Below are 17,614 nucleotides of genomic sequence, written 5' to 3' on the forward strand. Positions count from 1 at the left end.
AAGGGTCACCATAGTCCAAGACTACTCCTGCTCTCTTGTAGCCTTTAATGACAATCTGAATGGTTTTAAAGGAGTAAGGATATCTTGCTATATCTTGCAATATGAACACATTTTCTCTGTTCATACCTTGCAGTACAATGCAGGCACTCCCAGTATACCAGTAGGCAACGGCATGTCCCAGTTCCTGTTCCCACAATGCTGCTACAAAATGGCTTCTCACCAACAGCTCCCTTTCGGCCCCGATGGGAGGGTGCCTCGGTTGCATGTGAGCACATTTTAGTGGGACGTAATGGTTCAAATGAGAGCTGATTTTCTGTGTTCCGCTGTGGGAGCTTGCAGTGCCCTAACCCCAATTCTCCATCCAGGTATCTGGGCATTAGTCCAAAATAACGAAGGCATTTCTCTGCTCGTGTCTGTTAATTTTATATTGTGGGTGGTTTGGTTTTTTTTTTTTGTTTCCTGGGGAGGAATTGAAAATTGAAACCTCCACCAGTATCATATAATGGTTTAATATAAATAAGGATAAGAACTCACCTTCTGTTTGCAAAAGGACTTCCTGAGGGAACAGAGTGGGAGAAGAGCGTGTCGTTCATGCTGGTTACAGGTCGAGGGGGCCTAGAAGGCAAAGTATCCAGTTGCATTAATTTTGCACAAAACCTCACTTCATCAGCAACAGTATTTACAGATAATTAAATGGGCTTCTTGTTTAAAGTAACATTACTACTGGCATCTTCTGCTTTAAGTAGCAATAGTTCCAAATTAAAGATGCTGTGTTTTTAAGCAGAAGCTGATAAAGCAAGCTGTTACTTGGGTCTGGAAGGAAATAATGCTTTTGTGTGTTCTAAGGTGAGATTTAAGCAACTTGCTTGATTTCTTTTTCCCCTGCTTCAGTGAAATAACCACTATGCCATTTTTCCTTTCTACAGCCTGTAGTCCAGGGTGCAGTCACTGCTTTCAACCAGCTAGGCTGAGCACCGACAGCAGGTTCTGTGGCAGCACGGATGTCTGCAAGAGGTAACTGCCAATAAATTACACATCTTTTCATGAGGTTATCCCTCGCACAAAGCTTCATGCTACATAGTGACCACAGTGTACCTACAGCTGTCAGTGTCCCATAAAATATATGCAGAACTAAACTGGTTTAATTGCAAAGCTTTCAGCTGGTATATCAACCCCCCAAATCAAAATTTAAAATAAGTATCCAGTTTAAGAGTACCCATTAATAATGATGGTTTTATTATTACATTCTTTATTTCCTGCTCTTACTGAAGATGAAATGAGAAGGAATATTTCCGCCGCTTTCTTTTATTGTCTGCTCTTAAAAAATATTTTGTGCATAATTTTTCCTTCTGTGTCCATTAAGAACAAATTTCCACTTCTTAATGGACTTCTTATGCAACACTGGGCAAAAGATATAGACATTCTGGAAAAACTAAAAAATAGGTTATTAAAATCACAGGGTATTCAATCAGATATGAGCAGAACCTGAAGCCATATATAATTCAGGCTTCAAATTGCCTGGATTTCAAGTGGGTTAATATCCCCTTTAAGCTCTGTGAAAGATCTGTCTTGCTTCTGAATTCTGCAGATGAGCAAATCAAAATATAGTAGCCATCTGCAAAACAGTCACTGGGCTCTAATTGAGCCAGACAACCAGTCATCCAAACCGTTTGTAAGAAAAGAAGAAAACCAGTTCTGCACAGAAGTGAACTATTTCTATACATTTTCTTCCTTATTTTGTAACTGTTAGAAAACAAGCATAAATGTGGTCTCTGACAAGTCCGAATGGATTTCTCAGCATGTCAATACTACACCGACTTTAAGAAGTTTAAAACTGGGAATAGAAAGATGTAGGATTTGGCATGTTATTTATTTATATGAAAATATAGTTTTAGCCTAACCCTGCCTCTTCAGACCCATGTAAAAAACTCCAGTGCTGGTCAGTCATGAATTTGAGAAGCAACACTTTGTGCTCTGTGTACTTATGGGGAAGTGTTTAATATCATTTTTCATGGACTCCTTCATCAGAGCTAGGAAGAGCTTGGATGCAGCCATAATCAGAGCCAATGTGCTGGGAAGGTCACTGTGGTATCAGTCTTGAAATACAGAGGTTTGAAAATAAAACTTCAAGACAATTTTTAGAAACTGATTTTATTTAATGGGTAATCAACCAGTATTTTGCGGCCTGGGAATTGTAAACCAGTAATTGGTGTAGGGGAAATAGTTCGCACCAACGACGTGCAACTGCTGCATTTTCCCTTTTCTCAATACAATCACTGGCCAGTGAACACAATTCAAAAACTAATTGGGCACAGGCTGAGGTTTCTGATAGATGTGTCCAGCCCTGGGCTGTGGAGCTCTAAACAGCAGGGGAGAAGGGAGGAGAGGCTGGTTCTCAACACTGTCCCAGAGAAGGAGGTGGGGGAGTGCTCCCTTTGCAGAGCTTGGGCTCTGCTTTGCCTTGCACCCAGTCCACCTGTGCTGAGTAGGAAGTGGGTATGTGGCACCCATGGACTTCAGCAGATCACCACACACACGCTTCAGGTTAATGTCTTCTCTGAGCTTTTTCTCAAAATAGAGATGGAAAAGAAAGTTTCTAACCCTCAAAAGAGATCATCCCTTTCACTGTCTCTGTATTTAAAGACAATTATTTATTTGGCTCTGGACTCTGATAAATTAAGGATTGGTAATAATGAGATTATAGGATTTTTTTGCAAGCTTCTTCCTTTAATAAGTGTACTAAAGAAGAAAAATACTCACCAAGTATCTCTTTTGCAGCCAAAATGAAATGGAAAAGATATCATTAATTAAATTGTCAGTTTAATATGTTTGTGGTCTAAGTAGTGCATTGGACATACTCCATTCTTATGACCCTGATTCTGCAAAAAGCATGAGAGTCTCTATGCATAAAAGGTCACTGATCTGTTTACATATGCAGTCTCTCTTGTGTACCAATGTCTATAAACTCCAAGGCTTTGCTCAAGTTTTGTGATTAGCATTCGTTTGTCAATTGTTATAGATATAGGATATAATATAGAAAACTATACTAATCTGAGCTTTCCCAAGGCAAGTTACTTAAAGGCTGATGCCCACTGTCGCATTCCTCAGGTTCAGCATGAATAGATGTTCAAACATACATATACAGTTGTGTGATGTGGTAAGACAAGAACAGCAGACTTTATGGTAAAGCAAAGCAAAACGCAGCTATTGACTATGAATGTACATTTTTTGAGGTTATTTCTAAGCTTCTGGAAGTGAGCAATTAAGCTTTTTGATAAAAGTGAGCTGATGACAATCAGCTTTCTTCAAGGAGGCAGAAAACACTTAATACTATTGAAATATGCCATGTAATAAATGCATGTTATGGCATAACTCATACTTACAGTAATAAACCACGTTAAATAAGAGGAATTTTCCAAAGTGCTCTATGCTGGTCTAACCTCCTCACACTGATGTCAAAAATAACGCCCCCACAGGCTTAGGTGGACACAAAGTCAGGCCAGTGCAGAATGCATTTGAAAGATACCTCCATGATGCACTGGCCATGCCACTTGTCATCTCTGCAGTCCGGATTTTCTTTTTTGTTGCCAATTTTATGTATAAAAAGGAAAAATGACCCCTCCATCAGTGGGGGGAGTTCCTCATCAGGTTAATGACACCTCGATAACCATTTTCCTAGATAAGCCTTAGATGTGTTTCTTTTTCAATTGACAATTTTGTGTGGCACCATTAAAAGAAAAGAAACATGCAGTCTTTCTGTCTGTTACCACTCAAAGGTGGAAGAATGATGAAAAGGAAAGGCTGTATAGTAATGCAGAGCTCTTGCCCCCATTTAAGCTAGAAGCTAAGAAAAGGATACTGTTTTGTTGCCAAAATTCTTCCATTTAATGCACATATAAAACTCTTTTTGCCTGGATGCCTGCCCAGAGCTGTTTCTCTCAACTTCCATTATGTTTAAAAATAAAAATCACATCAGTGAGAAGATATTCTCAATGATGTACTGTAGCATATCTCTCCCCTCAGTTAATTTATGTGATTTATGCCGTAGATCATGCTACCTCCACACTTACAGGTTTTTCACTCATGTATCATTATAGCCAATATATATTGTTAAGTTATATTGCCTTCAATCTATGAATAAAGAGAAACTCTATAATAAATCAAAATAGACGGTGGTTTGTTCTCACAAGTAATCACTCTAAATTATGTCTGTATAGTTAGGAAGAAGGGAAGGTGTTAATTTCACAGCAAAGATTTAAAACAGATCCTGCTTAACTATGGTACCTTCCCCTTGCCTTGCCCAAATGCATTTAATCCATTCACAGTAGCCTGGTTTTCATTATCCATTATCTTCTGACATAACCCCCGGCATTTGAAGGCCTCCAGCCAACAGGGAACATAGGCTTCTCTTTCAGTGTCATGCTCCCTGCCTCTTTCCATTTCTCTTAAGGATGGCCAAATTCTGCCTTGTGGAATTACCACTGACTTGCCAGCAGGGCCAGGCTTTTATACCACGCAGAGCAGTAGGGCAGCTCAGCAGATCCAACTCCACATGATTTCTTCCAAAGAACAACATCCTCGCATTACACCCCCATGAAGAGGTGCAGGGGTTTTAACTGACAGTTGAGTGTAACAGGGATTTGGCACGACGTTTTTGTCAGAGGCACCTTGTGTCTGAAGACCAGAGCACTCTTTTATGCCTTGAGAAAGTTCTGCTGTAACCACATGAGGAGGACCATGAGGATAATTTACCCTTAAAATGTCAGGTAGGTTAGATGAATTTTCCAGGTGTCACACAGCCCACGATGGTCAGTGTGCACTTGCCCTTAAGGACGCTACGTGCAAACATTTGGTACTGACAAAAGTAAGTATGTATAATAATTACAGAAAAGAACAGTTCCTTCAGCCAGTAACACAGATAGGCAGCAGGCAAATGCAATTTTAATGACTGCTGCCTTAAGTGCTTCAGTCAGGGCCCCTGGGAAGATCATTAAGAAAGATATTTTCTTAAGAAATGTATCAGAATAAGATAAGTACTTTAAAGACACGGTTTTTGGAATAATTTTTCCAAGTTAATTTCTTTTTAACTTTCCTCCAACCAATGCCTTGATTTTTCCTGAATTCTATGGAAAACCTAACTTTATTTTTCTTTTCAGGACTCAGGAAGCAAAGGTAAACCACATTGATACATGAGAAAATCTGAGCGACTCCCACTATGGACGGTGGACATGCTTCAGAAAAAAAAATAATCCAGTGATAATTTCCCCACCCTGCACAAATACGTTTTCTCTCTGCTTGGAGCTTCTTGACTCCTGCAGAGAAAAAGTAATGACACAAACTACTATACCAAAAAATAATTTTGCTTTCCCAAAATATCAGAATGTAAAAATAATAGCCTGTCTTCCAGTGACTTGGCAATTAAAAACACACTTCTTATGCAGACTCATACAACTCTTTAGGGCCGGGTGAAGCCACGGTTGCACTAAAGTCAGCGAGAACTGACACTGATTTCAACAAAATTGGTCAGACTTCACTTGTCTTGCCTCGTGTAAAGGCATACCTGTGATACACTGAAGCTGAGAGTCTCTAGATGACAAAACTAATGTTCTCAGCATGAATACATCCCAAAGTGCTGAAACTATGAAATTGCATGGATAGCTTTTGAGGAGAATGGGGACATCACAAAATTGCATCCCAGTATTTGGCTATATGTACATATCCCGCTGTCTCTTCAAGTGAAGTCACGCCAAAAGAACATTTTTATACTAAATACCCCTATCAGCAAATTTGCACTGGTGATGCATTTAGTTTGATATGCCACAGCTGCCTCCCGTTTTGTTCAGAGCTACAGCATCTACGCTTGGTGCAAGCAACTCCTACAACAAAGCTTACTTTCTCTACAGCACACAGATACTTACACAATATGAGCCAGGTTTAGAGGTTTTTCAGGCTGGTCAGGGAACATTGGGTGCAAAGGTTCACGGCTGGAAGCACAGCTTAAAGACTTGCTAAGTGCATTAGTTAGCTTCTTAGCAGGTGATTTCTGGGAGGAACAAGGAAGGTAGAGGTAATCTGGACAAGTAAGGTACATACTGTTTCTGCTATAGGAAGCACAAAACAGGAAGCTCTACAGCTTATATACCTATTGACTGACAGCCCCCTTACCCCACTCCCACCCTGAGAATCTGGTAAGGGGAAGTCTGCTTTACTGCTCGGTTTGGAGGAAAGATTACCCTTACCTTCAGGGGCCTTCAGAGTAGGCTCAGCGGGTCTATCTATATGGACAGATGCAGTTGCAATAGCTTCTTTGCAACGCTGCGCTCAGGCAGTACTGAATGAAGGACAGCACAAAAGTAGTGTCTTCTGGACTGGAGCTGGCTTGTAACTCGCCATCTTGGGCGTGCAAGCGGAGCGAATCTGTGCATGCCTGCCCGTATAGATACATGTATGGGACACCTTTTCCTTCCTAGCTGTGGGCCAGGCACAAGGCTGCTGTATTCTTTTGCCTTGCTAGTATTTCCCTCCTCAGCTCCAGCACCCTGTACTGTTTAGGTACTGTCATAAAGCTCCCCTTCCACCTCCTGTGGCTGCTGCAGCCCCTGTCACACCAGGGAATGGGAAATTTGAGATGTGGGTGGTGAGAACTGCCCCACCATGCCACGGTGACCGCATGCCAGAAGAGGCTGACCTACTGTCATGAAAAGATGGAAAGGCTCTGCACGGAAAGCATGCTTGTCACCCTGAAATCCCACCAGTGACTCTAAAAAAATAAACCCACCAGTATTTTCTGCTTTCTAGTTTTGTTCAGACGCTCGCTGCAGTTGAACACGTTTCTAAGGAAGGAAGGGCTTGGAGTTCAAAGGTGTCTTTTAGGCTGTGTGAGAGATTCTCAGGGAATCCAACTCACCTCTCTGTGATTCAGCTTTTCTGCCAGTGAAACAGGGGTAGGGATCCTTACACTGTCCCCTCCCCCCAAATCACAGCTCTGCATGCTGAAATTTAAAAAGCCTTTTGAAAATTAACAGCAGTGGCATTGTATTTGTGCACACACATGCTGCGTTGACTTAAGACTGTAATCAAGATAATAATGAAGTATTTTTATTGCAGAAATCCAACATAAGTATGTGAAGTTCAGGCTTTCTCTCTTTCATTATAAACGCGATTTCACTCTGAATTGAGAGCAGCTGACATCCGCTGCACCCGTGAACTCCTCCAGTCTGCATACGGAGCTCGATATGGATGCATTATTGAGAATGCTAACCAGGTTTGAATAAATGCTAATGAACGCTACAGAAAGGCTATTTCAAACTTGAAGCAAAACATTTGTTTCTGACAAGGAAACATTTGAAACCACTAGACACATAGTCATGTTTTTGTCTTCTCCTGAACAGAAATATTAAGTTTTCCAATTACTTCCTACCTATAATTACAGTACCCTGGCTACAGCAGATATTATTTTATAGCACAAGTTGCTGTTAGCAATGGAGTCAGAGCTACATACCGGGCACCCTCCTATTCAGAGACTAAAATCTAAGGCATTCCTATCTATACAACAAGCAGCAATTAGGACCCACAAAAACAACTGCAGATCCAGATCTGCCGGGATGTAGCACAGGCCCCTGTGACTGGCATACAGAGCAAACCATGTCAAATTTAACCCTTGCCTGCTCCATCAACAGAAAAACAGACATTTAAAAAGTGTTAAGCTTCATAACTTTGTTAAAAAATACGCACAAAGTGCTTCACAAACATGAGCATTTGCTATATGCATAATTTTCTTTTTCTTGTAACAATATATTTTTGTAATTAAGATTAATTAGGATTTTTCTGCTGGTCTCTGGATTTGAACCCTGAAGGACTGGGGTGCTCCGTGACCAACAGATTCTCTTGGGGCTTTGCTCCTGTCCATGGAGAGCTTAGCCCCCAGGTCTGATGCCCTTCAGAGAAGGTTAATGTAGCTGTTGATACTTCTCTTTCAGCTTAGAAAAAGCACTGAATTATTTTGTTTAAGAACAAAAAGGCTGAAGTGTGTTTTTCTCTATCGTAAACACTACTGTGGATCTAAGCCTGTGACCATGCTTATATCTACAGTGCCAGGACCATCCCAAATGCTACGCATATGCTGCAGCCACTCAACTGAAAATATTGATGAATGAGCCTCAAGTATTCGTCATTTCATTTACACATAGCCAAACAGAACAAGCCAATGATGATTTTACCGTAAGTCCTGTGGGAACAGGAGAAGCTGCCGTGAGCCTGGTGCTCTGCTGCCAGCCCCTCCTGCGCTGCCCTCGCTGCAGCACGCACCGTCACAGGCACCCCAGATCCTCACCCAGAAAAGGCCATTCCCACCTCTGTGCTCTCCCGATGGCTCCCAAGACCAGAGCCTCCCTGACAGGGTTGCCAATCCGAACCGTCGGCACAGCTCCCAGCCTCCCTGTGCCAGATGGCTGCCCCGAGCTGTGGCCGGGGGCTTCTCCACCAGCTGGAGGGCAAAGCAGTCTGCAGCGAGGCGAGGCGTGAGCTTTCCCTTACCCATGACGTGTACTCTTTCATTTGGTGCTGGTTGCTGTGGGAACCGCTGGCATGGCCCCTCCAGAAGCAGTCCTGACAGAGCTGGTAATTGTGACACTGCTGGCAGCGGTAGCGAAACCCCATCATGCTCTCGCTGTGGCAGTAGGAACACTCGACGGGGTGGAAGACTGCAGGAGAAAGACACACTGAGCCATAAACCAAAGCAAAGAAACCCCCAGCAAAAGAACATGGACAAAGCCCTGAACTGAAGGGCAAGTCCCTTCTTTGTTTCTAGCCATCTGCAGCTTTGACCTGTGACAACTCAAGTAGCCATGCAGCAACCCATGCTAAGCCATGGGCAACGCCTCCTACTTGGGCACCAAACCCTTCACAACCTCTGAGCTGATGTCTGCACCTCCTCCTCGCAGCAGCAAAAAACGTGCTCAGTGTCTAACACAATACATGATAAGAGTAAATTCATACACGGGAAAAAGCCACTGCACCCTTCAGCTGCGTTACTGGTTACTGGGGGAAGCTGAATGTTTTGCTGTGCTGTGAGGAGCTAAAGTAGATGTGTCTTGGAGGAAATGTCACATTCAGCTGTCTCATTACTGGAAGCACAAAAGTGTACTTAGGCATGTCATTGTCTCTTAATTACTGCTGTCTCATCTGTACCACTGGCATCATTTAGATACCTATAAATGGAGTTGAACACTTAGCTTTGGATGCCCAGATTTGGAAAGCTGGCCATCGAAGGGACCCATGTGGTCCTGTTTTCTGTTCCACTCAGAAGCAGATAGTAACGAGGATGCAAATCACTGAGCACGCTAAGGCACCAATCAAGACATTCTGAAGCCCCTTTCCAGCAATACTGCTATTTCTGTTCCTCTCTCCTCACTACAGCACGTACCCGATTTACCACGGAGTACTGAACATCTCCCTGTTCCCAGGCACCTTCTGCTTTTCTGTCATAAGGTTCAGTCTGGGAAGATTTGGATCAGTGCTGAGTGTATCAGGGTTTTAGTTCCTTGCCAGAATTTTGCAGGAGGAAGGGCTAGCACTCTAGGCTGGGAAACAGTGAGAAACTGGTGAGGGACAGGGATGGATGACAAGAGCTTGAGGAAGGTGGGGTAGACAGGTGGCTCTGTAGCCAAAAAGGACTTGGGAACACCACCCTACCCACCTTGGTGCCTTTCAGTGCAAAAAGGGATTTATTTAGTACAAGAATATGTACCACTTCCTCTTTCTCCTTTTATCACCAAAAAATGTCTGCACACCTCTCCTTCCACGCCCCCCCCCTCACCATTTTCTTGTAGGAAATATGGTATAAATACTTTTATTGCCTAACAAAATAAGTACATATGATCTTTTCTTCCACCTGCCCTGCCCCCTTCTTTTTCCCTGCAGCATCCCAAAGCTTCAGTTGCGCTAGAGGTAAACTTTCAAAGGAGCAACAAATTAGGAATATTCAACAAGTCCCTTACACAATAACCTCTGAAGCATACTACTGGGTTGGAAAATTGTTTTCAAAAAGTCTATTTATCTGGCTAAATTAATAATTAATTTTTTTTGGTATAAACTTTCTCCATTTTTAAATCTTCCTTTTTCTAGATTTAAAGTGTTGGAATAATGACCGTCAGCATCATTGCTTCCTGCTGATCACAAGCAAGACACGCCACATTAGGAACAAGTAGACAGTAAAAAGGCATTTCTTGTCTCATGTTTTTTTCTGTTGTCAGTGCTGGTCGTTCTGGACAGCAGAAACTGGCTGCATTGGAGCCGGTGAACTCCTCCAGAACTACATGAGGAACTGTACAGAGTTTGTTGGAGGCAATTTGTTGGTACACACAGTGAGATGAGATGCACAAACTTTCTAGCTCTGCTCCTGCACCTTCAGTGTGGCAGCACCTTCTACAAAAACAGTGTATGAAGGGTTTAGCTGGAGGACCACATCTGTGAGTCTGTGATCTCTTCTGCAGGCTGGAAGCTGGAAGGCTGACGAAGATATTACTGTCCAGGGACAAGCAACATCCACTGTACAATAATCAAATTGAGCTGATCTTCATGGTCCCTTCCTGTCTTAAAATCTGTGATCTACTCATTTGGGGGATAGACCACCCTTGGAAGAGAAAGAGGCATCTCACAGTTCAACCCTGATCTTCCACACAAACAAATGATAAAGGACAAATCCGGAACTTTCTTTTCAGTGTATACCCTCTGGCAGCGTAGGCTTAGGAAGAGATCCTTCATATGGACCTTTTGGCTGGTATTTTGCACTGCACTGGACATCTTCTGCCAAGAATATTGCATGAACGGAAAATGCCAAGCTGTTTCTTCTCTGCTGCCGTATGTCATAGCTAATAGAAGTTGTGGCATCAATAGTTTACCAAATGTGTGTGAATGGATCAAGTCCTATCGCTCTCTGCTTATCCAGAGCACAGGAGGAGTGGACATTTCCTGAACCTAGCAAAAATTAAGCCACGTTCCTGGCCAAATGACCAACATGATTCTTTAAAGATTTTACCCAGGACTGTAAAAATAGCACAGGGAGTCAATGAACCCAGTACAGTAACTCCTACAAAACCATCTACAGAGGGAGAAAATTATCACACAAAAGTTTACTTTTGTAACTGGATTTTGGCCGAAGCTCTTACTTACCATTTTCAACGTTTGCCAGTCGATGCAGAAGTGGTAACCACACTAGACACTGTGGCGGGGGATCAGACATGAGAGTATCCAAGAAAGTGTTTAATGTGACTTTTTTCTGCTCAAACAAGCAAACAAACAAGCACAAAGAATCCGTAATTAGACACATCAAAATGATTTTATCTTGTCCTTACAGAAACACTGGGAGTAAGTTTCAGACACTGTTTGCTTGTAGCCTGGGTTTGCTAAAAAGAAGTGATACTAGCAAAGCTTTTCTGGACTATTTTTGACAGTGACAGTGTATACTACGGATGACTAGCAGTCCTTCTCACAAGGCTGGGTTGGAGACACCTAGCTCCCACTCACTTCAAAACTCTCTTCTAAAGTCATTGCCTGAAGATGATCTGTGAATAAGGTTGGTATTCAGCTCTTCGTGTTTTCATGTGTTTTGAGTACTGCATAATGAGCAGAAGTGCATGTAGGGTATCACCCTGTATTATCAATTTCCACATGAGAAGTCACTGCAGAGAATGACTGACAGTACTCCAACAAAGAAAATGAAAGAAAATAATGACAAGGGAGTATACTTTCAAAATAAATAGAGGGTAAGGACAGACCATCACAGGCAATTGTGTTACTGTGATTTAAGGACCTATGCCTGTCTGTTGAGTGATGGCAACTAGTTATGGGTGAGCTCTGATTGTGGGGTGTTGTGTTTGCATACACTCAGGGTCTGCAACTGTTCCTAAACCCTCAACACCTGCAAGCACTTAAAGATTTGTGTCCCTTTATTTTCAAAGGGATTTAAATTCTAAAATATCCTTGTTGATTTTAAAAACACAACTTAGGGCCTTCTGTTTCTTAGGCGTCTGGAAAAAGTCATCACAAATCTTAGTTCACTTGTTTCTTCAGACCTGCAGGTGATATTTCAGGCTGAGATATCTCCACCATAAATACCTGCTCTTTCCTGCATAGTATACCAGCTACGTAAGTGTTCACTGAAGTACCTACTGGGTGGTCAAGGACAGAGAGTCCTTAAGAAATCAGCAACTGAACCTTCCTTTAGACTAAAATTAAGATGCGAAAATATTGAGCCCTGTTGAGAACGTGTGCCGATACAATTTACAGACTTACATATTTAAGTAGCATCCCCATATCCAAAGGGATTGCTAAATTTTCATATCTGATTGCATAAGCTACTGCTTTAACTTGCTAAATAACTGTGGTTACCCCATGAGGAAGCAAAACAGCAGCTATGCAGTGACATGTATCATCTCTGCGTGTTGTGGAATGCTTTTAAGAGCTGAGATTTCCAGATGGAGTGTCTGTGCTGCATTTATATACAATTGCCACCAGATGTAAAGAAAATCATTATTTCTCTTATATACTGAGTGATCAATGGAAAACACCTCACTCTGTAACAGTCTCAGGGCTGAAATATTGCAAGATATTGGGAAATATATAAAGATATTTGTCCCTAGGAGAAGAGAATATACTTCAGACTAGTTGTGAAAATGGTCTTGATTCTTTAATGAACAGAAATAGCCAGATTATGAGCTCTAAATCTCATTAAAATACTATCTTTTCCCACAATACCTGCAGTATGAAAGTCCAATCAAACAGCTGCCACCTGCTTGTTGCACGAATGATCTTCCCACCCACGGAGAACGGATAACTACCTCCCAAATAGGCATCCTATGCTATAAGCATCAGCTCACAGAAAAGGACCTTTTTTTGGAGATCTGCTGTGTATGTTTGGCATGGCTTTGCTGACCAATGCCACCAGCAGATGTCTGTGCTGTCTGCAGCAGAACTGAGAACAGGAAGAAAAAAGGGAGAATGAAACCTAGGAAAAGAAGGGTCTTCCAGTGCCCCATACTGCAGAGCTGAGTAGCCTTAAGTCTTCTCTCTGCTCTTGAAGGCAGATAAGTTGGCAGCAAATACACAACTGGTCTAAACAAGCGAATAGATGGGGAGACAAGAACAGCTCTTCCACAATGCAGTAGGCTTTTGAATGCAGGTATAATTTAAAACCTGATTTGCACCAAATAAAGCAACTCAGCTTCACTGACAGCTTTATGGCCAAACTCCTCTGGTGGCTACTGATTTTATGGATTAGAGAGAGCAGTGTCCCTTAAAAGGACACCAACAGAGCAACTTACATACATTTTAAAAGGCGTATTTTCCTCTCACTTTTTTTTTTTTTTTTTTTTTTTTTCAGCTGCTGGGAAAGTTGAAACCGAAAACTGTTTTCTAAATATATACTACATGCAGATGGAGTCTAGGTTTGTGGAATAACACTTAGCTAAGTGCTAAGAAAATGAAGTTAGTGCCTATCTTTTTAGTTTGGGATAAAAGAAAGAGAACTGAAAAGTGTTTTTTGTAATAATAGCAATAGTATAACTTAACATTAATCCTACCTATGGGGGAAAGCGGTGGCGATAAAACTCCTTTTTGAGCCACAGATTTGTATTCTGCAATATTAAGTCACTTGTTCTGGCATTTCTGTTCCATAAGTTTGCTGCTGAGGAAATACTGTTGTTTCTATTTTGAACAGTCATTCAATCTAGCAGTGGTTCACAGACAGAGGAAAATACATGGTTTGATCAAGTAAACCAGTACAATGGGGAATAATAAAACATTTCTACAATAGGAAAAATCCTTTCAGATGCAAGTTGAAATGGATTTGACACCGTGAGCAGAAGATCATTCCCAGAATTTTTTCTTTCTCTGAAATTGAGAAATCTATATATCAGGGGGCTGAAAGGCTTCTGGTAAGTAAAAGTGATCCATACTGAGAACAACAGAGTGTGCCCAACATCCCAAGGTATCGACTTTTGGTAACACTAAGTGCAGCCTAAGAGAGTGGAAGAACAACCTGTAGTGTAACTAAGACTGTAAACATTATTTATCATAATATCATAGGGATATGTTGTTTTGAGCCTTATTTCAAAACTCCAGTTCATCCCTAGTGAGGACATAATGAGAATTACATAAAGTAAATTTAAGTGAAATATTAGACCAGATTACAAGAGCACTTGGCTGCCTATGGATGCAAAACAGCAGCTTTGTAAATCTGCTCTGTACCTGCGTCACTCAGAGAGCTAACCCTCATTAGCTGTAAGTGGAGATTGTGAACTAAACCATCTCATGCCTGTTTGGAGACATTGCTTCTTCAAGTACCTTAGTACATCTGGTCCACTCATTTGGATGCAATGTCAATGAAAGCGCCATTTCTGATGCCTTCTCAAATAGAAAATGAGGCCTGAATGGCATTTTTTCATGAAAGGAAATTGCTTTTTTCATCTTTAATAACAGCATGTCCAACATGCAAAGCTTGAATGCCCTGTTGCCATGCAAGAGCACTCAGTTTATTACTTCAACACCAAACTACCAAAAGTCACTTCACTGTAAATTCTTATAAGATGAAGTGCTGTCTTAAGCCTTCCTCTGTGAAGCAAGACTAGTTGACACATGCAAACATTGTCATGTAAAATGATCTGGGAGATGATTCAATAGATTAATTTCAACAGTGCCTTTCAGTTGACTGGAGTCCCTATTGATTAGTGATGAAACTAAGGGAAAACAAAAAATGAGACTCTGTTTTACATGAAAATGACACTATTCCTGCTCCATTCAATTTATTTGTTCAATGGTATTCAGTTAGCGTACGGAAAGATAAACAGCAGGAAAATACCACTTTATTTGCAACATTTTCCTGGTTTCTGCATCTTCCCCTACTTTATATTTACAGAATTATACAGTGTGATGTGGGGCAAGAGCCAGAAGAATTCTCTTTCTCCATTGGAGAAGTCAACCACCAGCCCCAGTTATGGGATCTTTTGAAGTGCTAGGTGATAGTGGCAGCCAACGTACTGTACTCAGTGCACCTAGAGTCTGGTGAGTTGTGCAAAAATCTCATATTTTCTTTATGATAAATTCATTGCTTTCCTGACCCTATCTCATTGACGTTATCCGTAAGAGACTAGGAATCTCCTAATACCTACTGACTCCCATTTTCAAAAAAGGTTTAAAGCAGTTTTCTTCTCACTCGTACACTTCTTGTTTACACCATCACTTGGAAAACATGTAGCTTGATTTTTTGGTGGGAGTTGAGCTTTGCATGGAGAAGTTAAAGTCTCATATATGCTTATAGCAACAAGAACTAACTGGAGTGGAGAATTGCATGTCTTGGGGTATTAATATCACCTAAATGTAAGTATCTAACTTAGGTGCTTAAATTACGAAGCTAGTCTCCTCAGGTTCCCTAATTTAGGAACATGTAAATTAAGACCCTGCTCTCTATTACTTTTTGACTAACTCTCTTACTCCTCCATGGTTTTACGGAGAACCTATAAAGACTAGCTTCCTATTGAATGCAGCTAACCTACATGCCAGAAATTAGCAAAGTGGACCCCTCCTCCACACAGCCATGTGCTTCCTGGGCAAATACGCACATATATGTAAGAAAGGAATGAAGTCTTAGCCTGTTCAGAGGGGTTATTGAGATCCTGTGTCTAGGATGCTCACTCTTCATTTACCTGTTGTGAGAAACAGGATTTTGCTGATTGCTCAGTATAACCAAATGAAGGCCCTTCGAAAACGGCTGTGGGCAGCTTGAGAACCTCCCGCAGAAACATGTCATATCTGCCATAAACCATCACTCCACTGGAGTCAGAAATCATTGAGAAAATATCTGAGGGGGGAAAAGACAAGAAAAGCTTCAGTAAAGAGCTACAGATATGGTCTGAATTCAGCATCGTCTGACTTGAACTTGAAGTGCTAAACAACATGTTCTTCTTACGGAAACCTCCACTGTTACTGCATCCTTAATTATAATCTTTCTCAACAGAAAACAAAGTGAATCATTTACATATTTAAAAGTAGCCGAATTTATTACTAAAATATTCCTGCTTTTTTTTCATTGTGTGTGGTCATTTTTTAAAGTGAAGTCTGATGGATGGCATGAGGTGGTAATTTAATCAGATAAGAAGGATCTGATTTGACAAGATGTGCAACATCAGCTTTTTCCCTGCTGCCAGCTTACCATGTCAGATCTGTATCTTGACAATGAGTTCATTAAGTCAGTTATTATTGTTTTGGACACACAAAGCACTGAAGGTCTTTCAAATGCATAACTTTTCACTCTTCTTTTTTCTCTTTTTTGTTCATGTATAAAAATATTGTAGTCTTATTATTGCAGAGCTGCATGTTTCTATGCCTTTACTTTCCCCCTTGTTTAAAATTATCCTAAGCTTAGCAATGGATAATAGACCAAGGAAAATCTCTCATTTTTCAGGCTGTCACGTCAGCTGCTTCATTTCCAGGAACCTGGAAGGGAAATTCTGACAACAGGACCCTGGGACTGCTGACCCAAAAAATCAGCATCGTACTCCAACCTTCCACTGGATGGATCCTGCTGATATTCTTTAAAGCATCCTAGGGAACAAACAGTGTTCAATTTATAACAGTGTTCATATATAATTTATAACTTAAAATCAGTTTGCATTTGAGTTTCTACATAGAAATAATATATTAAAAATGGCACCAAATCCAGAAGACTAAATTAGCACCTGGGATTTCCACTTGTCTGCTCTTATCAACAACAATTTTTAAACTCAGTTTTCTTTGGCTGTGGTAGAAGGCTCAGAGGAAACTGAAGGTTGACATTAATCTTTTGGTCAAAAAGTCTGGAAAATAGTGTTTTTAACCTGAACTACCGACATCATAGCACTAAACAGAATGCCTTTCATTGCAGCTACAAGTAAACTATGCCTTGGCTATTGGGGAACTGGGAATAAATCCTGTGAAATGAGAATCTATTCTTCAAAGTAGAATGCATTAGTATGTACCCTATGGGAAGAAATAAAAATAGTGCATAAATATATTGTACTTCTACATGTGAAGAGAGAGATGTCACTAAAATGAAGTTTGAAGAAATTGCTAAATGATGTTTCATGATGTTGAACACTTGAGACACTTAGCTGTACTCTGAATTCAATCATCCCAAAGGAAAAAAAGAATAACCCACCAATCAGAACTTCAATATATGCAATCTGGCTTCAAAAATAACAAAGTCCAGTGTGAGGTTCAGCCAAATGTTTAGCGGGACTTACTTGGAGAGATATATAGTGCAAATCCCAAACCCAGCCATGAAACCATAACTTATCCTAATTCCCTCTTCTTCTATGTGCACTGTTATCCTTCCAAGTACAACAATGATTAACAGGTAAATTAACACCCAAAAGACTTACATCTTAATTTGTCCATGATCTTTCCTCCACAAAGGGTTGCCAAGGCCATTTTTACAGCAAAAACGGAAATTTTACCATGTCCTTCCCTGTTCAAAAGTAGAAAGTAGACATTTTATATCCATTTTAGAATACGGACCTCTTTCCATTTAAAATGTATATCATGGACATGACATGCACAGTATATGAGAATTGACAAACAA

General features: G+C 40.9%; 1 protein-coding gene across 19 annotated transcripts in view; it reads right to left on the minus strand.

The window, feature by feature from the left end:
• DTNA (dystrobrevin alpha) overlaps nucleotides 1–17,614 on the minus strand; it is a 233,872-nt gene that overhangs the window by 46,434 nt on the left and 169,824 nt on the right. For all 19 annotated transcript variants that reach the window (XM_080381486.1, XM_080381485.1, XM_080381490.1 and 16 more), the window contains 6 exons: nucleotides 17,415–17,500; nucleotides 15,702–15,856; nucleotides 11,173–11,278; nucleotides 8,536–8,702; nucleotides 5,919–6,043; nucleotides 535–615 (listed from right to left, as the gene is read on the minus strand). In XM_080381486.1, the coding sequence (XP_080237612.1) occupies nucleotides 535–615; nucleotides 5,919–6,043; nucleotides 8,536–8,702; nucleotides 11,173–11,278; nucleotides 15,702–15,856; nucleotides 17,415–17,500 (720 nt within the window). The remainder of the gene's footprint in view (nucleotides 1–534; nucleotides 616–5,918; nucleotides 6,044–8,535; nucleotides 8,703–11,172; nucleotides 11,279–15,701; nucleotides 15,857–17,414; nucleotides 17,501–17,614) is intronic.

Source organism: Falco punctatus (assembly GCF_963210335.1).
Source record: "Falco punctatus genome assembly, chromosome: 3".
Lineage (NCBI taxonomy): Eukaryota > Metazoa > Chordata > Aves > Falconiformes > Falconidae > Falco > Falco punctatus.